This window comes from Strix aluco, chromosome 7 (genome assembly GCF_031877795.1).
Source record: "Strix aluco isolate bStrAlu1 chromosome 7, bStrAlu1.hap1, whole genome shotgun sequence".
Lineage (NCBI taxonomy): Eukaryota > Metazoa > Chordata > Aves > Strigiformes > Strigidae > Strix > Strix aluco.
Window position 1 is genome coordinate 7,196,512 of NC_133937.1, and position 24,907 is coordinate 7,221,418.

General features: G+C 42.5%; 1 protein-coding gene across 4 annotated transcripts in view; it reads right to left on the minus strand.

The window, feature by feature from the left end:
• Window positions 1-24,415, minus strand: part of REEP3 (receptor accessory protein 3) — a 43,855-nt gene extending 19,440 nt beyond the window's left edge. For 2 of the 4 annotated variants that reach the window (XM_074830321.1, XM_074830320.1), the window contains exons 1-2: window positions 23,919-23,999; window positions 1,952-2,024 (exon numbers count right to left, since the gene is read on the minus strand). In XM_074830321.1, the coding sequence (XP_074686422.1) occupies window positions 1,952-2,024; window positions 23,919-23,950 (105 nt within the window). In that variant the 5' untranslated portion in view covers window positions 23,951-23,999. Of the gene's footprint in view, window positions 1-1,951; window positions 2,025-5,708; window positions 5,728-23,918; window positions 24,000-24,396 lie in introns of those variants that run through there. The other 2 variants (XM_074830322.1, XM_074830323.1) reach the window with 2 other exon arrangements.
• Between the last annotated feature and the right edge of the window lie 492 nt (window positions 24,416-24,907).

A 24,907-nucleotide genomic window follows, 5' to 3' on the forward strand; every position in this document is an offset into this window, starting at 1 on the left:
ATGACTTTTTTTTTTTTCCCCAGAAATAATCTTTGAACAATTTGCTGCATCATGACCTACACAGCAACTCAAGATGTCTGGTCTTTTTTATTTGCTTTTTACTGGTGGAAGCAGTGGCTAAGTAAAAAATTTCACTGTTACAAAGCTCTTGCAATCCAGCGACAAAAACAGATGGCTCCTGAGCCACACATAAACCTGGAAAGGAAGTTGTGCTCGAGCCATAACATGACTGGCAGCAGAGCTGTGCCATTTGGAAGGCTGCAGTTAAACCTACACCCTCTCTGTCAAACAAAATGTCCCAGCTGGGAAGATGAAAGCCATGGATAGTCCCTAAGATCTACCTAGACACTCAACCCAACCAGCAATGGAGTGGTAATTCACTGATGAATCAATGTCATTCTCTGCTCATGAAAAAGTCACTGAGATGGGTCTCATTCATCTCAGCCCCATAACATTTTGTATGCAATGCAAATTCAGGGACTGGTCAAAGACCCCAGGTGACTGAAAAGCAGTGTTTTCACACTAAATGAAAATACACAGTTGGAAAAATATGGACCCAGGCCCTACTAAAGCTCTTGTGTAAATGACAGGCATCTCTAAAAAAGGATGCCCCAGAAAGACAGCTAAGTCATAGATAACAGGACAATTGAGGTAAGAGTCAAAAATCTCAGCACTGTACAACCATTGCTTTTCTTTTTCTAGAAAATATATTTCAAGAGGCAATGGTAACCTCTTAAATTAAAGTGATTTCTTGTATTAGAGTTTTAAACTGCTATCCTCTACTTAGCCTGTGGATTCCTTTTGAGGGAGCAGAGAGGAAAAGTAGATTATAAATTCTTTGCATTATATACCTTCCTGATAGGGTAAAGTAAGCATGAGACAGAGGAAATCCTTCTCTTACTTTTGATGATTTTTTTCTCCCAAAAGCTTAGCTCTGGCAGGCACTAGCTCTATGGGCACAAATAAGCTCTAATCGGCTTTTACACAGAAACCAGAAATAGTATGACTATGATGTCCACTTTGGAGCTCTGATGGAGTGATCAGACTACATGTAAGACATAACAGGGGAGTGGAGGAACAACAGCTACTGCATACTACAACTACAACCAAGTACAAAGCAAAGACATCACACATCCAGCGTTAGGTCACAGCTATGGCTGCCGAATTCAAGTAACTGATGGCACTGACTCCATCCTGAGTCAGGCAGCCGAGTTAAGAACAAGGTTCAGGAGAGAATATAGGTGAGTTGCCGAAATCAAGTCAGGCTGCCTCTTAAAACAGGGAAGTAACTCAGCAAGCAAAGCTCCTTGTGACTGCAGCTGGGTAAGATTCTTGTGGTAAACATCACTGCTCACACTGATAAGTAAATAATTTAACAGATTAATTCTAAACTGCAGTACTCTTCTGTCTGTTCTGCTCCTTTCCTCCACATCACCTTAACCAAATCTTTTCCTTCCCTGGTTACAATTTTTTCTCCTCTTGGAGGACCAACAGATTAACCAGAGCTACCCTTTCCCAGGTAGATTTCAAATCCCCTGTTGAGCTCCATACAATGACAATTAAACTATTGTTACTGTTCAAGTGGTCACTGAGAATCAATTTGTCATTGCTTATACTACAAGTGTTGTCAGAATTAGGACACCTTTTTTCTACCCCTTGCCCAAAAGTGCAACCAACACTTGAATGTTTATGTTTAAAAATCCTCCTAAAAATATCCGTATACAGCACAGTGTGTTGGACACGTTTCAGCAAAGTCTATGAAAGTCTGAAAAACCTTAACTTTAGCCCTCCAAACAAAATCACAAGATTACCACTAGATTCACACAGGTGTTGTATCTAATACTATATCAAATGAAACTTTCACATGATTTATTGCACTGCACAATGAGAATTTCACAGTTGTATGTCAGCACAGACATTTAATTAAGCAATTAAAAGGAATGCGACTTACATATTCCTTCACATTTTTTGTCTTCACAGCTTTGTATGAGTAATATGCAGGATACAGCATCCCAAACACCAGCCTATTGGAAAATAAAAAGAGCTTTCAGAATCTGTTATACTGTATATGACCAGAGTGACAATACATTGTTAAAGCAATGCAGCCAACTTAATAAAAAAATCTCTTTCTCTAGCCTGAAAAAAAAAAAAAAAAAAAAAATCACGTTATAGTTTGCTTGGAGGAAGTTTATCAATACGCAAAAGTTGAGCAACACAAACAGAACAGGCTGTATGCCCTGAAGACAACAAACAGTTTCACAAGACTGCCTCTAATATAATGTAAAACTAGTAGCTCTACTGGTTCAGCTACAAGTAAAACCAGTCCTGCAGTCTGTCCATACCAAAAGAGTGTTTTCACACTGGCAGTGCTATCACACTTAAAGAGCCTCTAACAACTATAGGTGGGTAACCAGAATCATCTACTTTTATCAGATCACCAGAAAATTCTTCAAAAGCAGTTTTATGACAACACAATGAGTTACATAATTTCATCTCCTTTTGCTAGAACTCTGCAAGAGCAACACACGGAAACGGAAGCAAGTGGGAATTAATCCAGTTTTGCTCAGACAGACAACTTCTGCTAAAATTCATCAAAAGTAAGGTGCAGAGCAGGGTAAGAGGGTGCCAAACAACCCACGCTGAGAGCAGGATCAGAAAAAAGATCTGCTCCAACACAACTTTGTTACAATACAGCATTTTCTACTAAGAGTGTTGGCCACAGAGCAGTGGAACAGTTCTTTATGAGAAATTGGACAGCAGTAGTTGCCATCTCCTTAACAAATGCAATAGCTCCATACTTAACCAGCTTGCTATACTTTCAAAGTCAAGCAATTGCCTTCCCTTAGTTGCAGCTGGCCTAAAGCAGCAATTACAGAAAAGTCTGGCTACATCTCTGCAGCATCACTTAAAACTTGCTCAGGATGGTTATGTGGGAGAAATTTACACTTGTAGGGATATCCAGAGATCTAAGAAAGTTCAGAACTCTAAAGTAATTTAACTTCTTACAGTTAGGCAAAGGCAGAAGCATCACATGAGGTTTTTCTTAATAGTCCATCTGAGACAAATCTGGCATTGTAAGATTTCATCTCAAATTTTTACCTTACAAAAGTAAATAATCAACTATACTTGTGTCAGGTAGCTTTAAATAAGTGGTTCTACCTACAGAGCCACTACAGAAGACTGCATGACACTACCCAGCTTTACTGTACTGTTAGACCCAGGAAAGACTTAAGAACTTGTAGCCCAATTTACATTTTTAAGCAACTACTGCAAGAGCCTTCATCTTCTACAAGATGTTATTTGCAAAGACTAACACAGAACTTAATTGATGTCTTGTGTACTAGGAAAGTTTGAATTCAATCAGTCTGATAAACACCATCTTCCAAGAACCACTCCAATATGTAGGCAGAAGTCTTCTGCTTGGTAGGAAGCCAATTTAGAGTACTACAGTCATCTCTAACAGTTAACACATAGTACATGAGTGAAAAAAAAATGTGGAATTGTTAACAGCAAAGGTGAGATACTTTCTTCAACATCACAGATACCATAGGGAGAGGGTTTCTCCATCTTTAGTGCAAGACAAACACATGGTTACCCATGGAAGAAAGCCTGTTGCAGGGGGATACTGGCAGAGGTACTAATGTTAAGGTAAAAATGCCACAAGTGAGGGGGGAGGATAAAATTATGGAATCATAATTGCAGAACCCTTCATGTTTGAAAGGGCCTTGTCAAGTCATCTAGTCCAATCTCCTGCTCAAACCACGGTCGACATCAGATTTGGACCAGGCTACTTAAGGCTTCAGCCAGTCAGGTCTTAGAGACCTCCAACAAGAGATTTCACATCCTCTCTGGGCAACCTGTTCCAATGCTTAGTGAGCCTCCTAGTGCAAAGTTTTAGCTATATCTGGCCAGAACTAGAAGTTTATGACCACTGTCTCTCTTGACCAAGTAGCACAGCAAGAAAATGGGCCTGGCTCTCATAACCTCCAAAGTTATGTAAGATTGCTAGTAAGTCCCCCCAAAGCCTTCTCTTTTCTGGCTGAACATGCCCAGTTCATTCAGGGCTGTGACCCTCTTGGTGGTCTCTACTGAACTTTGTCAAATAAATTAACACCTTTCTTGCACTGAAAAGCCCAAAGCTGGACCCAGTCAAATGTATAAATCTCACATCTACATCCCCTTTTCTAGGATGCATTCCCTTCCACAAAACATACTATATCTGAACAGATCTTCTGGGGCACATTTGCAATCTTTGCATACATTGGGCCTTTACCCATACAACAGAGTTGTTAATGGCCAATAGCAGCAGAGGAGCTAAAGGGCACTTCAGGCAGGTCCCCAGGAGATCACATTCCTCTGCAGTGGGAAGGGACTGTGCACTGCAGGTCATTTAAAATAATATTGATATGAAAAGGCGTAACTGGTGTACCATTGCAGCAGTTTAAAACCTGGATCTGGATGCTCAGAATTTCACAATTCATGCTAAACTGGAGTTAACAGAAGATGGATCCTGAAGCTCTCTATATATTAATATATAGGCAAGCTGCTACTCCACTGCAGCAGAGCTTACCTACACGTTTCAGATGTTGAAATGCCTTTTGAAAGAGTCTAGACTGCTTGAATGCCAGTTCAGCATACTGATCTGTAGAAGCCTATCCAAATACAGCTCCACTACAATCCAAAGACCTTTTATCCTAACGCCAAGAAAAACAACCATCAAAAAACCCTGAATGGTTTTATTCCCGATGAGGAGAAAAGCCTTACAAATTAAAAACCTCACTTCACCCAAGTAACAGGAGATCTGGCAACAGAAGGAACAAGAGACCAAACACCCTTCATTTTTATGAAATTCTGTAGACAACAGCTCTTCCTCTCATTTTTGTCCCTGTGGAATACCCTGTTCATTAACACATCAGCTTTAAGGGCTCTCACTTTTCCTTATTCTTCTGGTTGAAATTATAACCATTAAGTATCAGAGATCAGGAAAACTTCGTTAATCTTAATAACATAGCACAGACTTTATAAGGGCAGAAACCTATTTGTTAAAAAAAAAAAAGATACAAAAGATGATCCTGAACATCATAGCCGTCACCAACTGTCAGATGGCTGCATAATTATACGACAGCAGTTACTGGCCATCTATGCACTGCTCCCAAATTCTCAAAAAACAGTCCAAAGTTATTTAAATAGCTACTAGTAGCCTGCACATATAAGTTTCTTGCTATGAAGCACATGAAAGAAAAACAGTTTGAATCTTTCACTTAAAAGATTTGTGGTCTATACTTCTCCACTCTCTTCACTGTCAAGTAGCACCATTTCTATTTTTAAAAAAAAGAAAATACATATTTTAAAATTTAAACAGAATTTACCCTCTGAATGTGTCATCCTCTAAAACCTGGCAGAAACAAGAATTGGGACAGAATGGAATTTTGAGAACACAGCTTTGGAAACAACTGATCTTCAAGCAGTAAGATGATCATAAAGCTAAGGTAAAGACAACATCAAGTTAAATGAGAACAAGACAAACACAATAAAAATAGCTAGTTTTCATCAACTAGGGAATCTTTATGTTACTCAATACTGGTCAAATCAGAAGTCAGAAAAATCCCTGGTTTAGTACTCACTTTTTTTCTTTTAAAGAATTCTTCTGAAATCAATGTTAAAATCAAAGAACAAGAAACTTAACATCACAATATATTATTACTTACTAGTGTTCAATACTGCTGTAACATGGAAGTGCTCGAAAAACTGCCACTTGTTCACTAAAAGTGGGTAGATAGGACTAAAATGAAAAACATCAGCACATTTAGCCATTAATAACAGGAACCTGTACCATGAAATTTTTATCTCCTTACAGCCAGAGCTGGCATTTTCAGCGTGGCATGACACTGCTGCCAACTCTGGCATCACTAGCTCCTTCACATAGGCAAAGTCATCTTATCTTAGTTAAAGCTACCAGGCAAGTTAACAGTAGACAAGCCAACTCGACACCAGGGAGTGTAGTTGAAGCTCAGCAAATTCACTTTTACCCTCAATCTATACACCATAGATTAGTATACAGGCAAAAGAGAAATCACTGCAGCTGACTGAAGCAGAAACACATAGAACAGGAGCAGTAGGGAGCCTGGGCACAATCAGTATCATTGACATAGATAGCTACAACAGCTGAGCATTTTCTAGTAGTTTTCCTGTTTGCATCAATACCTCCAAAAATCTCAAAGTTGTTAGCAACACCTCCTGTTATGCAATATAAGCACATCCCTCCTCTGGTATTTCTACAGTAACTGTACAACACACTTCAAGGATGTGCCCAATTATTCCAAGGTTTTTCAAATTTAAAAGCTTAAGTGTTATTTTTAAAAGTGCAGTTTGTATTTCATGCTGGATATCAGCACACTGCACTAAGGTAGCAGACAAAAACAAAGCCAGTTTCCACAGATGGAAGGAGATTTCAGCCGAGTGTCATGTCATTTACTTGATTTTACTAGTAGATATATGGATAATCCTGCTTACCAATGTAATTTTACTGCCAGTTGTATGCCTAGCTATTTCAGTTTTCCAGCTGTACTCAGCAACTAATGTAGCAATTCCTTTTTTGGTACAGCCACTTCCTCTACAGACATCTTGGTCATTTTAAGAGAAATGTTTCTCAAATATACTAGGAGATTAAAATCAAAAGACAAAACAAAAAAAAAAACTATCAGAAAGCCCTGAAATCTCAATAAAACAATGTATTTGTGTAGCCATATAGCTGTATTAAAACAAACATAACCTACTGCCTGTATTATCATATAATCTAGTCTTACAGTTAAAATAGCTTTAGAGTGCACAACTATTTGAAAAACTCATTTTTGAAGCAAAGCAACTGAGTTTGCATTTGATAATTGAAAAATTAGTCACCTGTATACACATCGCTCTTGCACTGAGCACATTTAACCTGGATAGTAAACAACCCTAAAGCTGATGTTTAAAAAAAAAAAAAAACCACACAAATGAAAGCCACCAAATTACTCAAAAAGACTACCTGCATCCCGACTCCCAAAACACTAAGCCATTAAACCAACAGCGCATTTAAGACTGTTGTTTCAGTCTGTTCACATTGCCCAAGAATTGCCTGAAGCAAGGAACAGCGTTTGGCACTTTATTCTTTTGTTCCTCTGAAATGCAGACAGAAGGGGTCACAAGTGTTCCCTAATAGTAAAAGCCATTCAGGAGACTCGTTCAGTATGAGATACTTCGGAGACAATGCCATTCGCTAAGCTCCCTTTCCTTAACAAGTCTGTTATCAGAGATGACACCGACTTGTCCACCCACGGACAGACTGGTAATCTTGGCACTGGCTGGTACAGAGCCAGACATTTGCTAATGTGTGCATCTACAGTGGTAATATGCACCTACACCCTGAAGGATCACTTGACAGCATTTAGCAGGTTGGGGAATAAAAGAATTCTCCCCATCTCCACAAAACCATGGAAGCAAATATAAATACCTGATATACTTACTTCCTTTGCTGACCATGCCCAGTTCCCCTTCCCAGTACTAGTCTTTACCTGCAAGTTACGAAAGAAGCATCTTCCATTCCTGGCATATGCACACACAAGCTTTTCTAAGAGCTGGTCAGACACCACAGAAATACCAAGTGTAACATAGACTACTCCCAGCTCCACATGTGGTATGAAAGCCTTAACTGTACTGCAGTATCTATGCAGAAACTAGGTCTGATGTTGTTAGTATTACTTTGCTTCTATATAAACTCTAATTACTGTTCCACATTATGGTTAGTGAGTTCAGTTTAAGCAAGATTTCTTTTGAAGGGAAGTTCACTAATGCAAACTAAACCACAGAATCACAGACTGGTTTGGGTTGGAAGGGACCTCAAAGATCATCCAGTCCCAACTCCCCTGCCATGAGCAGGGACACCTTCCACTAGACCAGGTTGCTCAAAGCCCCGTCCAACCTGGCCTTGAACACTGCCAGGGAGGGGGCAGCCACAGCTGCTCTGGGAAACCTGTGCCAGTGTCTCACCACCCTCACAGTAAGGAATTTCTTCCTTATACCTAATTTAAATCTACCCTCCTTCCATTTAAACCCATTACCCGTCATCGTATCCCTATAACCCCTGATCAAGAGTCCCTCCCCAGCTTTCCTGTAGCCCCCTTTAAGTACTGGGAGGCAGCTCTAAGGTCTCCCCAGAGCCTTCTCTTCTCCAGCTGAACACCCCCAACTCTCTCAGCCTGTCCTCACAGGGGAGGTGCTCCAGCCCCCCGAGCATCTTCATGGCCTCCTCTGGACCTGCTCAAGCAGGTCCGTGTCCTTCTTATGCTGGGGGCCCCAGAGCTGGACACAGCACTGCAGGAGGGGTCTCATGAGAGCGGAGTAGAGAGAGAGAATCCCCTCCCTCGCCCTGCTGGCCACACTTCTCTTGATGCAGCCCAGGACACGGTTGGCTTTCTGGGCTGCGAGTGCACATTGTTGGCTCACAGTCAGTTTTCCATCCACTACTACCCCCAAGTTCTTCTCTGCAGGGCTGCTCTCAATCCACTCCTCGCCCAGCCTGTATTTGTGCTTGGGATTGCCCCAACCCATGGGCAGGACCTTGCACTTGGCCTTATTTGAACTTCATGAGGTTTGCATGGTACCACCTCTCCAGCCTGCCCAGGTCCCTCTGGATGGCACATCCTTCCCTTCAATGTGTTGACCCCACCACACAGCTTGGTGTCAATCCCACTCAATCCCACTGTTCATGTCACCAACAAAGATGTTAAACAGTGCTGGTCCCAACACCGACCCCTGAGGAACAGCACTCGTCACTGCTCTCCACTGGGACATCGAGCTGTTGACCACAACTCTTTGAGTGTGACCACCCAGCCAATTCCTTATCCACCGAGTGGTCCGTCCATCAAATCCATGTCTCTCCAGCTTAGCAACAAGGATGTCATGTGGGACAGTGCAACACAATGAAAAACAACAGAATGAAATCTAGTCTAAAGAACAGTGCTCAAGTCTTTGGCTGGCTGTCCTTGGCTTTAAAAAGGCAGATGTGGCCACACTCCTCAACATGTCCACTGAGGTTTCAATCAGCACACACTGGAAAAGCATAAACATTTTGGCTTAAACTGTGTGCTACTCATATACTTGTAAGCCACTCCCATAAAAGAGAAGCTGTTTGGATTTTTTTTTTTCCTCTTTTTTTGGCCACAAAGCAATAAGGCTAATCAGTTATACACTAAGTTATAACTGCTATGCATCTCTGTGTGGTACCCTCATGCTCAAAATAAGGCATAAGGAGTATCTGTAAGAATCCTATTCAGGAAAAAAACACCCTGCATGTGATGGGGTGACCCCGACTAGATGCCAGGTGCCCACCAAAGCTGCCCTATCACTCCCCTCCTAAAATGGACAGGGGAGAGAAAAATATAACAAAAGGCTCATGGGTAGAGACAAGGACAGGAATATCATTCAGAAATTAGTGTCACAGGCAAAACAGACTCAGTCTGGGGAAAAAAAGTAATTTAATTTATTACCAATCAGAGTAGGATAATGAGAAATAAAACCAAATCTTAAAAACACCTTCCCCCCACCCCTGCCTTCTTCCTGGGTGCAGCTTTACTCCCAATTTCTCTACCTCCTCCCCATCAACGGTGTAGGGAACAACAGGGAATGGAGGTTGCGGTCAGTTCATCACCCACTGTCTCCACCACTCCTTTCTCCTCAGGTGCACTCATCTCCTCACACTCTTCCCCCTGCTCAGAATGGGGTCCCTCCTATGGGAAACAGTCCTCCATGAACTTCTCCTATGTGAGTCCTTCCCACGGCTGCAGTTCTTCACAAACTGCTCCAGCATGGGTCCCCCACAGGGTCACAAGCTCTTCCTGCTGGCAAACCTGCTCCAGAGTGGGCTCCTCTCTCCATGGGGCCACAGGTCCTGCCAGGAGCCTGCTCCAGCGTGGGCTTCCTACGGGGTCACAGCCTCCTTCGGGCATCCCCCTGCTCCAGTGTGGGGTCCTCCACGGGCTGCAGGTGGAGGTCTGCTCCACCGTTACCTCCACGGGCTGCAGGTGGAGGTCTGCCTCACCACAGGCTGCACCACGGGCTGCAGGGGAATCTGCTCCAGCGCCTGGAGCACCTCCTGCCCCTCCTTCTTCACTGATCTTAGTGTCTCCAGAGTTGTTTCTCTCACATATTCTTACGCCTCTCTTCGGCTGCAGTTGCGCAGGCTTTTTTCCCCCCTTCTTAAATACGTTATCCCAGAGGCACTCCCACCATCGCTGATGGGCTTGGCCTGGGCCAGCAGCAGGTCCATCTTGAAGCCGGCTGGCATTGGTCCCATTGGACATGGGGGAAGCTTCTAGCAGCTTCTCACAGAAGCCACCCCTGTAGCCCCCCTGCTATCAAAACCTTGCAATGCAAACCCAATACACTGCAATTAAATGGAAAATGCAAGACCCTCAGTCATGCCTGCCAACACCCCCTGAGGGTTACAAATGGGTAGTAAGTTCTAGACTAAGCCAGCTATCTCCTAGGTTTTTACATGTTCAGACAAACAAAAGTTCACCCTGGCATTTTTGTCCTGAATGTTTTTGAAAGGCACTACACTAAACAAAGTGCTTCTCTCCAACACCTGACAGAATTTAGTTCCATTCTGCTACCGGACAACATTCAGATATACAACACCAATCATAACAACCTACATTAAAAGACTGTGTTTTCAAGTAATTACAAAGACTAGAATTGGACCAGAACGCTAGTCTCTTACAGGCACAGGGGACCATGAGGATAAGCTCCTGAAGCTCACACCAAATTGTATCCTACTTTCTTCTCCACCCCCCGCCTTGGGCAAGGAGCAGGGGAAATCACATAAATACTATTAAAAGAACATGTCTGCTAACAGTAGGAAGCCTTAAACTCAGCAACACCTTTAGCAGATTTACAGTTACCAAAAGGCAGGAATGCAATCAGAAACAGGTCTGTTAAAATCCTCATACCAGTCTTATATAGAGAGTATCCCCAAAAGCCATAGAAAAAATGTCTTAACAGTTAAAAAACACACCCAGAAGCACTGACAGCTCTGAATAAAGCACATTCTTGAGCAGAGCAAGAAGGCTATTAACTTTCCAGCTTAGGAAGCTGGAATTCTCCAAAGCAACTGCCAGATTCTTCCAAAGCACAACATAACCGAAAGTAATGCAATTACTCAAGCAGCCAAAAATCACCTTAAAGTTTTAAGGGGAAATGTGACCTCCCTACCAATCCCACTAGAAAGCAGGACTTTCCTATGTCAGAAACATTTATTTAATAAGTCCTAAGTATAATAACTGCAAGTAGTCTGATAGGAGACAATTAAGCCTTTCTTCCAATGCAGAGCTTCAGGCTTCATTACATGTAGCCTATCCACTCAAGTTTATGGAATACTACTTTACTGACCTATCCCAAAACAGGGAACCTGCTGCCAGATACTCTTCAAGTGCTCTCAACACAAAACAGCCCTGCCTGAACCTTGAAAGAAGTCTAAAAAGAGAACAGCAAAAAAATCAGAAAAAATTACCTTCTGTAAGGGACATTCTGTACTGGAATCTGTGCTCAAGTACTGACGTACTTATGGGCAAGATACATCAGTAAGCTTCATCACTTATTCACATAGGGTCACCAGGTTTCTCTCAGAGAAAACAAGATTTAGATGCCAAGAGAACATTTAAACTTCTAAGCCATTTGTCCAAAATAAGGATGCTCCTTTTCTGTCATTACCTTAAGCAAAATTCACCTATAAATGCATCCTCCTAAGAATTTCCATTTGTTTTCTCCATATGCTCAAAAAGAGTTGAAAGCACTGGAAACTTCACAGCATTTTCTAGGTTGCCTGTTACTCATTCTACTTGCTACTACAAAACCCTACGTAACACAATAAAGATCAGAGCGATCTTAAATAACTTGATACCTGAACACACATTAGATGCTCTACCTCCTTCAGCAAAAATTAACCTTGAATATTCAACTCACAGCCTACATATGGCTTGCAGCCTATTAGGCCAGTTCAGTCAGCCAGCAATATATCCCAAACACAAGTCGCTTGAGTTCCGCTCTCTCATGTGAGAACCTACTGCATGTGTGTTGTAACAACCCTGTCTCAGGTGCCTGTGGCAGTCTGAACAAGGTACTGCTGAAAAACAACTCCCAAAGCAAAATCCAGGCTACCCTCTGTTAACGAGTCAGCCTGGAGACTGTCTCTCACACAGACAAGCTGCATCAGTGCTCTAGGAACACAGCTCTCCCCATCACTCTCTTCTCAGAGTTCACAGGGCATTACTGGTACACAAACCTGTGAAACAACTCACCTCTTGTTCACGTATAGATCACATATAGTGCAGAAGTACTTGGGGAGAAGCTACTGCATATCAATCTCACTAAAGCTATGCCTATGTCTGGAGATGGTGTCCAAAACTTGTGTCCAACCAACTCTCCTTGTGCTGCTGGACAGCCTTTAACACCATCAACGTCATAAAAAAACAAACAACAAAAAACCCACACACCAAACAGCACCACCAGTTCTCAAATCCTGTTCAAAACATACAGTCAAAAGGCCCAACAAACCCAGCAGTACAGAAAATTCCACAAAGCTAGTACTGTAAAGCAAAATAGAAAATATAGTAGGAATAGAAATTGTTACAAAACACTTAGTCACTTCTCTGCATACCTACCTAGTCATTGCTTCATTTTAACATACATGTTTGATCACTACTGTAATAGCTTCCTATCCCTGGACTATTTCCTGTTTACAGACTTACTAAGCTGAACCACGTGTGCAGAACAGTCAGCAGGTGAGCTCAGAACTTCCAAGCACCCACACCAAGGAACTGAAACAAGATGCATCTATAACAACGTCCACATGATAAAGAGCAAACACTGAAGGCCTTCAGTACAGAGTAACCCCTATTAAAGAACTTAAATCTTTCACCTGCCTCGTACCTCAAACTCAATAGCAGAATTTAATCCCTGCTGGAGAAGTATTAATTTCCAAAGCCGCTCACACTTACTTAAACCTCAAATAAATTACCTTCCTTCAAATCTACCTTAAATAGTCCCAGATTTCACCTGTTGCTATGACTGTTTACCACTGGAAGCAAAGTCTTTGTGGCCTCACAGCAGCCACCTGTGGCATCAGGCAGGAGCACAACTGAACACTGAAAACTAGCCAACAATTAGGAATGACTGCATCTACCTCTCACACAGCTCTTAAGAGAGCCTGGCATGACACTGTTCAAAGACAAAGATGTGTCCTTGCACTGAACTGTGCTTTGTTTTTTATGATCAGCAAGAAGAAACCAACTAATTTGTTATTTTACATTTTTTTTTTTAAAAAAAAGTCAAACCAACTGTAGTTTTCAGCAGATATTTTCTATTTTTGTTTAGTACATGCATGAATAAGCTTACTCCATGGAGCAGGTGAGCAAGAACACAATTAAGACCACAATTATTTTTTAAGGTTAAAGATGAAAGCTGATACCTACAGGGACGTTCAAAGAAACTGTCAAATAGCATAAACTCTATTTTAGGTGATTATGCTTTAAAAGAGTTTACATAACAAAGGTGATAGAGAAAGAAACACATTAACGAGCTTCCTTGTTTTTGAAAAAGTTCTTTACACTTAATTCTCTCAGAGTTACTACAACCTACACATACAGTTTTCATGAGCAACATGATCCTCTCAATTTAGGATACTACTGATGAGCTCCTAAAAGACATCACTAATTTAATGCAGATTAAGTGCTGAACAAGATTAACACAAACATTACAAATTCAAGAATGAGGTGTTTGTCATGAGGTTTAAAGTTACATCTGCATTTGATACTTAGTTTCTTGGCTTTGATAAATAGAAGTAAAAAACTACCAGCTCTCTTAGTTACTTACTTACTACTCTTAGCTTTGTGCCTAGTGTCTTCCAAATAATTTTGGAAGTTCCTACCATTTTTTAATTAGGTCTTAATTTCTATATAAGAATATGAAGCCCTTGATACCAAAGATACTCTAGAAGAATCCAGGAGAGGTCTTGCAAACACCTTCCATTTTAATCTAACTGGTACACTGAAAAATCATTCATTACAATAACTCATGTCAAGTCAGTGGCCACTTCCTTTCAAAGGTTTCTCTGCTCCATACCACACTAAATTTTGAAAGAAGCAAAGAGGGACGGATGCTTGGAGAGCCAAAGCTAGCATAAAAAAATAAAGCAACTACTATCACCTCAGTACTGCCAACTCCTGCACATTTTTAAACACATTTAACAGCCTGAACGCTTCAGTTCTTGGAGACCTCAAAGATCCCAATCCTGGTGAAATGACCAGGTAAGAATCAGATTTGCATATTAACATGATCTTTTATCCAGTACAAAACTGGAACAGAAGCAGTAAGATAGTATAGCTGAAGAATAGCAATACAAATTAAGTGACAAAAGCTCTTCAGTTGATAGAAACAAATCTGAAACCAATGCTGTTAAAAATACACGAACACCACATCTCCAGAACAAAACCCAGGAAACTCCAACAAAATACATTCTCATTACAGCACCTGTACTTAATGTTTAAAGTAGCCTCACTTGTTAATGTACTGAAGTCCCAAAGCAAGAAAACTCAGTATTTTACATGGCAGTAATCTCTTTCAGTGATTGGAAAAGAAATTTTTGGCTGTCTGAAAGGATCCATGGCCAGCTTTTTTTTTGTTAGCACTAACTTGGGCCTATTTACCCTAAATTATATTATTTTCAATCAAGTTACGGAAGTCATGATGGGAAGACCATGCATAATTGCAAATATTATATAGACATCCAAGTCTCAACTGCATGAGATGGGGAGAAAATTTTTATATTAATATATACAAGCATATTTCCTCTACTCTCTCAGCCGCTGCATAAGGAAGAAGTGACCTGACATATCCAACACTCAAACTGTGGAAGTTCAGTAATCTAGTACGTCTAATATCATGTTCCCTATTAGATGATAAACAGTCTGCATTCTCTCAAGACTATAAAGTCATGCTCATTCTCAACCATTTTTGGAATCTAACGCTTTCTTCAGCTTTGGAAAGTGGCATTAAAGCTAGTCACTGCACTGGAGTTTCCCCATCCTGGCCTTGGCCATCATTTACATCTAGACGCATTCCCTCCAATACCTCAGAATGCCATATAGTTAACAAAAAATGGATTTCCACTTTGATTCTTACCTCATCAGCTTTGCCTTTTTACCTTACATTTGTCTGCCAGAGACTTTGGAGAATCTCACTAGTTAAAATCCACAATCATGCCATTGCTTGCTGCTCTAAGAGAATATCTTCTCTCAACGTTTTTGGAGCACCATCAACATCGAAATAACTGCCTATAGGAAACTAACATTTAAAATAGGAGTGGTCCCAACTAAGAATTGCTTCTGCTTTTTCCAAGGAAACCCACATTTTATTTTTGAGCCATTTGTAAGTGAAAGACAAACCACACTGCATGTAACCGTACATTCATCATATGGCTTGCACTTTTTTTAAATAAAAAAAAAAAGTGTCCAACACTGCTACATGCCACACTACGTGGAAAATTAATCTGGCTGGCTGGTTTTAGAGAGAAACATGAAATTCATAAGCCAAAGGCCCAGAAAGCTCCTACTTAATTGTTACACATCCTAGAACCTAAGGGTATTGTTGCAGACCAGCCTCAAGGTCCTGCCTCTCCCAAGAAAATGCTACAAAAAGACAAGAATTTGCACCAAAAAAGAAGTGCAACCATGCAACACCAACCCTTGAAGTAAAAATTAGCCTGTCTTATCTTTTCCCCAGAGAGCTGTCTTTTTTTTTTTTTGCTTTTGATCATGAAGTTGTTACTTGCATCTCCATTTTGGCCTTAAGGTCCCTGATTTCCAAACAATTCTGTTAATTTTATGACCCAGAAAAGTATTTCTGAAGCCTCTTAGAGCATTCAAAAACCCAACTTCCCCACTGTACACAGGAAAAGGCTTCTTCTATGAAATTTGTATTTGGCAGATACTGTTGAGATAACATCTAGACTTGTCATTCCAAAGTATACGTGTTTCCTCAATTACAACCGGTACTTAGAGAACTCTGTGAATATGCTGTTTGACACCAAGACCTGACAACACGCAGAATCTCTACCAAACTTACTTATGTAGTTGTATTAGTAACTTAGTTGTCAAAAATATCATGCTAAAAGATACCTTAATTTCCTCCCTTCTGAACCCCAATCATTGACTGGCTTTTCTTTAGAGACTCATGAATTAATAAAGTAGTCTGAGGGGTAGGTTTTGTTCTGAAAAACAGATAATGCACACTATGCTAATTAACCAAAGATTCATTTTTGAGAGAAGAATTCTGTTAAAACAAATATGCTTGATTGGTAATACGTGAACAGGCTGAGAAACCAGAAGATACAGAGGGAGCCTAAGTGTGCCTTTTCAGAAAGGTCATTTGCCAAATGCATCTGAAAGGTAATTTGCCTGATACACATTATCCTCTTTATACAAGTGCCAATTCCATTTTGTATCAAGCATTCAAGGTTATCTTTTATTCTAGAAAAACTACCACTCAAAGTTCTATATGTAGAATAGTAAAACCAACACTGCTTATATTGCATCTGTGGCAAGCTAACGACTATTAAAGTAGTCGTTTAAAACATGTATTTTATGTTTCTGTAGATATATTGTCTTCCAACTTCAAGCTGTTTGCTGCTGAAAAATGTGAATAGGTCAGCTGCTTCTCTGGCTTCTAAAACAGTCTAATAGTAAATACACTTCAACTGAGTAACACTACATGCTTTTAGACATAAGGGAAAACCTGTGTTCTAGAACAAAGTCATAGTTTGGGAAAAAATATTAGCAGACAAAAGTGAATAAGAGCATAGAGCCAAAAAATTAGCTTTTCTTTTTAACATTACAGTTGAAGGTAATGTTCCAATACTATCAAAACTAATCAAGATGTCTCTAAGCTAGAGACCATTTTCCTCACTCTCTTTTCCATCGTTTTGATCAATGAGTTACAAAAGGGAATGGGGGGAGGAAACAACAAAACCAGACAGTGGTAGGAAGGCACAAGCACAAACTGTCTTCCGATTTTCCCCTTTGAGCATTGCAAATTCCAACAGCTTTACTAACAGAAGAAAATAAAGCATTATGTCACACTTCTCACTTCAGGAAAAAAATCTACTTTGTGAATCCTTGCATTTAAAAGCTGGGTTAAAGGCTTTTGAAGGAAATTGCTCTTAGTTTTCAACATCAAATGCAAGTTCCAACTGTCTTCAGGATACGTGAGCAATATTTCAAAAAGATGATAGAGAGGCAAAACATTCATCTAGTCAAACCCACGTCCATGTCAATGCTTGCAGACTGGCTATAAAACACAACAGAAACAGAAGTTACGCCCTATTAGTCTGTCAGTGATAAACTGAGCTGGAAAGTAACAGTGATGGCTGACAAAAGTTAGCCACTACAGAGCGTTTTATTTCCCCCTATGTCCAAAAGCATCTCATCAGATTGGTTATTCAGTGCCACCGAGGCCAGTCATGTTTAAAGTCAGACTGGTCAGCAAAAAACCTGCAATGATCTTTCCTACCTAGATTCTCTAGATCTCATCTCATTTGTCCAATAGTAAATTGTTACAGACTAGTTTGGCAGGTCTTTAAAATTTGAAAGATTCACAACAGACAGATGGTATTGTTTTCAGCTGTAATATTTTCTTCTCTAAAAACCTAATACTTTCATGTAAATTCAAAAAACAAATTCCAAAATTTCAAAAGCAGAATAAAAAGGATCAAAAAGCTTAGAGAAAGCTTTACACATTCTTTACACATGAAGCACCAGAACAGGGGGTTTTGCCAGACATATTTTTACATCCATTTTTTAGTAATTTCTTATCAAGGATTTAAAGTATTGCGCCAAAGCAACTTTTTTTTTAAAAATCAGAATTTGGCTTGGGAACTTCCTGAGCCTTATATGAGCATATCAGGAGTTGGCTCTACATACAAATTAACCAGGAAAGACAAGCCATTCCATCTAGGTTGCAGAAATGCTCAAGAGCCTAAAATATGCTCGGTCCAAGCAGACATTGGTTTGTGGAACATGCAAGAGTGGAGGTCGTTTGTTTTAATTAGAAATGTCCTTTTGTGCCAGACCATGCAGTGCTTGGTGATTCTTTATCTACAACGCATAGGACACAGATGTGGATTTCAGCACGTTTTGTAACAGAGTACATGCCAAGATCATTAAGTAAGAATGTCAGACTCCACAGTATGCCTCTAGTGCTCCATCTGTTTTGAGCAAGCTTTAGTCCACCCGCCTGCCACAGGCTGTGAACACTGACCACGCATGCTCTGCGCCTCCAGAGCCCCATAAACATGGGAGAGAAAAGAGCAGCTAGACTGCATAGCAAACATTGCTTTAAGGAAAGGTGTGCCAGGCAGGCAGTGGGGATACTTATTTCTAACAAACTGTCAGAGCTAGTCATTTTGCATTGCACTGACTTACAGAATAGGCATTACAAGTCAAGTTTAGTGAGCAGACACTTTTTGCTGTATGTTACTAGGATTGCCTAACTGAGAAGCTGAACTATTGAAGCGCTCTGATGATTTCATTGCTCAATTACGTAAATTATTTTAAACTTTCACAACAGACAATAGGCTTAATCCCTAGACTTAGGTATGCTTACAGATTTCGAGCTATAAAATTTAAGACCCTTTAAAAAAATTTGACACCTTGTTTGATTAGAACAGCTGCACCGTTATTACTGGAACTAGTTTCACTACAAGAATAAACAGCAGTGTGCAAGTGAAGAATGTAGTTTCAGAGTACGCTTTAACCAGTCTGGTAATACGCTGATGCCAAAAACAATGCTGGTTTTGTCCTGCAACTTTTCATTCTCAGCATGGCACTTACCTAGCAACTACACGACAGCAGCATGAGCTGGTGCAGTTCGCTGCAACTAACAAAAGCTTGACCTCTTTCAAGCATGCTAATTTTCATTTGGGCTGACAAAACAAGCAGACTCACCCTGTGGCCACACAACTTTTGGACCCTGTGGAAAACGGAGGAGAGGGTGAAGGGCAGGATGGCCTCTCCCAGCAACAGGCCAGTGAGATCTGTTTAAGCATAGCATGAAGCACCAACGATAACTGATACGTGGTGACTGAATCTTTGCAGGTCTGTGGCGAGACAGACATTTCAGCATCTCTCTCCATCTCAGTCACTCACACTATGACAGCAACTCCTTTTTCCCCACAGGTGCAGCAACAATTTATAGGTCTTTAAATTGGAAAGATACCGGAAGGCATTCAGCATCCAACAGCACTCAACATCCTTCAGGCTTCAGCCGGAACCATCCTACCAGGAGAAGAGCAGCCTACTAACAGTCAAAGAAACTCTCCCACAAATGGCCCTTCTGACTTGAAGATTAGGCTGTATATAGCTATTCCTTCCTCACAGCATGTAGTGGTATCATTACTTAATTCCATCTGATGAATTATGGTTGTTTCAAGACAAAATGTTTGACAGCATGCTGATTAGCAAACAACGGCTAAATATTTTTGTACTTATGGCTTTTAATTAAAAAAATTTGTATTCCAAGAGCAAGACACAAACAAAGCATACACAGTTACATAAAACATCATCACCGCACTAAGCCAGATATTCCTGACAACAATCCAATCAACACAGAAGCTATGGCTTTGGCCACCCATTCTCAGCTGCCTAGTAATTCTAGGGGCAGCTGGATGTCTGGAATTGTTGAACAACAACAAAAATATTAAAACTAGAGTAAGAGAATGCCTTGGAAGCTATCATGAAAGAAACAGCTCCAATCTATGAAGTAGCAAATGCTGAAAGCAACAAATACTTTGTCCAGCTTAATGTAGCTACACTTCGAATCGAGTATCAAAACCAAGGAGTGCTTGCTGAATCTTTTACTAGTACATCTCTTGCTTCTTGCAAGGCTCTAAAATGGGAGCGGGGAAGGCAGGCACTGTAAGTACAAGCAGACAGAAAAGTAACTACTAGTATACAAGACAAATACATCCTCCTGTGGACCACTACAACTCTCCCTTCCGACAGTCGTGACTGCTGACCAACTTTACTGAAAACAAAACATCTACTTAAATATGAGGGTAGAGACAGTGTTGCAAAGCAACACAGATGGGGGAACTTTCATTTTTAAGTGAGGAGGGGAAAAAAAGTTAACAGATTACAGCAGACAGTCTGCTTTAACAGATTGCGTGAACAAAATGGCCATCTACTTTGTATTTAGGATGCTTCACATCTTTGCTTGGCACAAGAGGATAGTCTGATCTCATCCATACCAGGCTGTGACTGACAAGTACTCAGTGTGTTTACTATTAAATACTGTCTCAGCAACTGATGTGTACACAATTGCTCAGACCTTACAAATGAGAAGAATGAGCAATCAAAGCAGACTAAAAGTCAGGCACAGGCCCTATTAGAAGTTAACAGGATGGGCAGCCACAAATTAAAAAAGCTATTCCCACCATTAAAGACTAAGAACTTGACAAGGTGTACCACTTCCAGAAGTTTTCTGAGACTGAAATAAGTTACTACCTTCTTGTTGGTTTTGGAAACGAAAAAAGGAAAAACCCTGCAGCCACCATTCTGAAAATTGTTGCAATAGCCAGTGTGTTTCAGAATTAATAACGACCTATACTTCCTACAGCAGCACCCCATAGACACAAAACTTTAAAATGAAAAGATGTTTTAATTATATGCTTCAAGTCGTCTTCTTGACTGAAAGAAGACATGCAATTAGTACAAGGTATTTCACATGTTTAGATGCCTAAGTATAATAGCATTTACAGAGTAAAGGGAAAAGATTTCAATAAAACAAAGTTTTGCCAAAGATCATTATGTGGAGCAGTGAATTTGAACTCCACTCCCTGTTTCCTGTGCATGACTCTTCAAGACAATTCATATGCAATTAAGAATTGTAATTCTCTACTAGCTCCATTCCCTAGTTTCTTAAGGTTTTAACAGAACTGGTTTAGTGGAGTTGATTAACCCCAAACTGCCAACTCTCAAATAAGAATCAGAAGTCAGTTTGCTTGGGACATGCATGTCAGAACAAGTCCTCCACGTCAAAGGTCAGCAGAGGGCACTGTGACACACATACAAATTAATATTTTTGCTGCTTTGTTGGCCCTGAAAAATAGCAAGTCAGTCAGGAGAGGAGAATTCTGCTACAGTCAAAAGAACTGTTGCTCCTTCCAATCACCAGTCAAGACAATAGGTATTCCTGATGGCTGCCCACACAGGACAACAGGCCTTCTTGGACTTGCCTTGGACAGCGTAGAATAGCTCTCACACAGAACAGAAAGTCACCACACCAAAATTAAAACACTACATATGTAAGAGAGAACCTCAGGTCTTGGCAGCTACATAGTGGTTAAAAATATTTCCATCTTTCTTATGCTGTTTAAGGAAAAGGCAATACACGCCTTCCAAACATGACAAACAAGTCAGAGAAAAAAAAGCTGCTGGAACAGGTATGTCTGGAAAGAAACCAAAAAGGAAAATGGATCAAACAGAGGAAGATAACATAATGGACCCTGAGAAAAGAGGACAAGGACAGTCTCAAGACCATTGAAATCAAGACCTCTTATGTCACGCCACACCTACTTCTGTGCTACTTCCCATCTTCCTTTTCCACATGAATTTTGCTCTATTAGGCAAAGTTAAACAATAGTCTCGAAGCTGTCCAAGTTCTCATTGAACACTTCCCCCTTCCTGGGAAGCTGAACACTGGCAAACTAGTTAAGTCCCACAGCTAGGAAACAAGGACACAAGAAGGTGAAGTGGATTTATAAATAACATTAAGGAGGCCCTTTTTAGCCAAAATAATTAGGGCACACAAATGAGTGACCAACAGCAACCAGAAAACCAAACTACACAGAACTGCACAATACTTTGTCCTTTATTGCCCCTTGCAATACATCTGTGGGTAGCAGTAGCTATTCTCTTCATGCCCTGTGCTATTGGTTAGGCCTATAGAAGACTTAAGCTTCAAAATTCAAATACAACCCTTAGCAATTCATTTCAGGGAACAAACAACTGCACAAGAACCTGGCCATTAGAAATTGCGGTGCTCAACATTGCTGGTATTACCCTTACAACCAACTTCATCTAAGTTGTTAAAATAAAAACTTTCTGGTTGGTGCTTTTACATAGCAAAGTAGAAACAGGTTCAGCAGCTACATCTGATGTTCAGAAAGGAAGTGTAAGCCTCTTGCCTCTACTGCTGTGTATTGCCCATGGGAAGACCACATTGACAAAGTGCACGAACAGCAATTCTTCCCACAGCCTCTCTCTTCCAAACCAATGTCGTCCTTTGCCAATCCCAGAACACCGTGCTCTACTTTGCAAGTTTCAATTATCTGATAAGTCTCAGGGAGGGCAGGGAGAGGGAGGAGGACTGCTACTTATCTGGGTGACTAGATCGCAGCAGGAAAACGTACATGGCAGTACAAGAAGGCTTCCCGACAAGAAAGCTTTCAGATGAAATTACACCAGACAGTTTAAGGGGGATGTTTGTCACCAACAAAACAGGGAAATCCTATTACCCCCTGCTTTGGGTCATACACTCCTGCTACATACTTTGCACTAATTCAGATGTTGTTGGACTGCTTTGTGAGCAGATTCACTTCATATGCCTGGCAAAAAGTCACACACAGCAAATCTCAGCTCAAGTGACCCAGTAAGCACTGGGGCCTCTGGAGTCACAGAGCTACTCAGCAAGGAGCACAAGGAAGACTCAGGTGCTCAAATATTACTCAACATTTATTAGATAATATTATTCAAATGAGCAAAATAACCCATCAGTTTCATGAAAGAACAGTACAATGCCTAAGAAAAAGACCAGAGGATGCACTGGAGTTTACTCTTTCTCAAACAGAATGTGGAAAACACGTAAGATGATACTTTTCACCTAAGAAAGTTTGCCCCTTTGGTTGCCATAAACTCAACTTTACAAAGACCAGTACACAATAACACTGCCAGTCTCTCTCCATCAGCTGATGACCTATACTCACCATAGACCCCCATTTCACACTCACAAGCGTTCTCCTAGCCCTTTCAGCTCTGCCACAAGTTAAAAAGGAAAACAGTTACCAAACAGATTTTATAGGTTAATTTGGATCAATTTACAAGCAACGCTTACAATTTATGTGTGACAGGCGCCAGCGGCCTGAGCTTCTCGGCTCTACAGCCTTAGGAAACATGCACTTACGGCGGGAAACACACAGTGCGGCCAGGAGAGCCAAGCTGTGCTCACCAGGAACCTGGCGCGGGTTTTGCGGGCGCTTCTGGGAGCACAAGGACCCTCTAAGGCACCAGACAGCTCAACCGCTGCCGAACAAGTGTCACTCTTGGGCAGAGCCGCAGCTCCTGCTACCTCACGCCTTTCAAGGGCGGGAGGAGAGCGCTCTGAACTACTTCAACTCCTAAAAGCGGAGTGATTTGTTTTAACCAACACTTCTAAGCCGTCGGCTGATGCAGCACCGCGACGCTTCGGCCCAGATACCCGCCCCCCGCACCGCCCCGCCCGACACGGCCCCGCCGCACCGGGGGAAGGCGCCCCCCGCCCCACCTGCGCCGGGAGCGGCGAGGCCAGGCCGGGCCGTGCTGGAGCCGCGAGGCCAGCCGCCCTGCCGCCCGCCCCCCGGGCGCGAAGGGCACCCAGCTGAGGGGAACGGGGGGGAAGAGGAATGAAAGGCGAGGGGGGGGCAGAAGGAGAAAAGGGCGGGGAGGAGAAAAGGGGCGCCACCGCCCCGGCCCAGCCCCGCCAGGGGAAGCCCCGGGCCCGCCTCCGCCCCAGTCAAGACGCCGCTGCCCCCCTCGCCAAGGGCCGGTGCCACCCGCTCCCCCCAGTCCGGCACTCACACAACGGCCCGCGAAATCATCCAGGAGACCATCGCGGCGGCCGCGGCGGCGGCGCGTCCCCTCAGCCAGCCGGGCCGGAATGGCCGCGGCCCCGCCCCCGCCCCCCCATTGGCTCGGCAGCGGCGCGCATGCGCCCTGGCGGCGGCGCGGCCCGGGCGGGGCGGCTCCGTGCCCGGCGGCGGCGGGAGCGGGAGGCGGTGTCCCCCCGCCGGCGGCAGGGCCGGGCCGGGCCGGCTCGGCCCGGGGACAGCGTCAGCCCTCCTGCCCGCCGCCTCGTGCCAGCGCCGCGGGGCTGGGCCTGCGGCGGGTGCGTGAAGGGGAAGGAGCAGAAATAATTAAGAAGGCACCCTTTCGCCCCCTCTCATGTCTTCCCCTCGAAGCAGAGACCCCCTTTAGCGAGAAAGGCAGGTTGGGATGCTGGCCCTTCGCCTTGTCCTTGCGTTCCCTACGCTTACATCCTCTTTGCGGTAGGACCTACCAAAACTTTCGTGTCACGCGTTCAAGTCACCTGAGGCGGGCCCTGCTGCCCCCGCGGCTGCTGGCTGGCGGGGGAACAGAGCACACCCAGGCACGTGTGCGGGCTGGCGGCGGGAGATAAGGGCGCGGTACTCCCCGCCTGCTCCCAGGGGCTGGAGCCCTCCCTTCTGAGCCGAGCTCCAGCACCCATCTGAACCACCGCAGGAAGGTGTCCCTCCTCCGTACTTGTTTAAAAGTGCTCAGTCCCAAAGGCTGTCTAAGGACACATCCTTACGTGGCCCACACAGACTGCTACGTGCAGTTCATACAAAACTCCAGGTGACCTGAAGGGTAAGTGTGGGGAGGATTAGTGCCTGTGTGCCCTGTTACCTTTCTTCCCTCCCTAGACACCTTGTTATCAGCCACTGCCCAAGGCAGGACACCAGGCAAGACAGTCCACGGCATGACCCAGCCCACGTACTCAACAAGCTCATGGTCTGGCAGGTCGAGACATGCAGAAGGTGACTACTCCC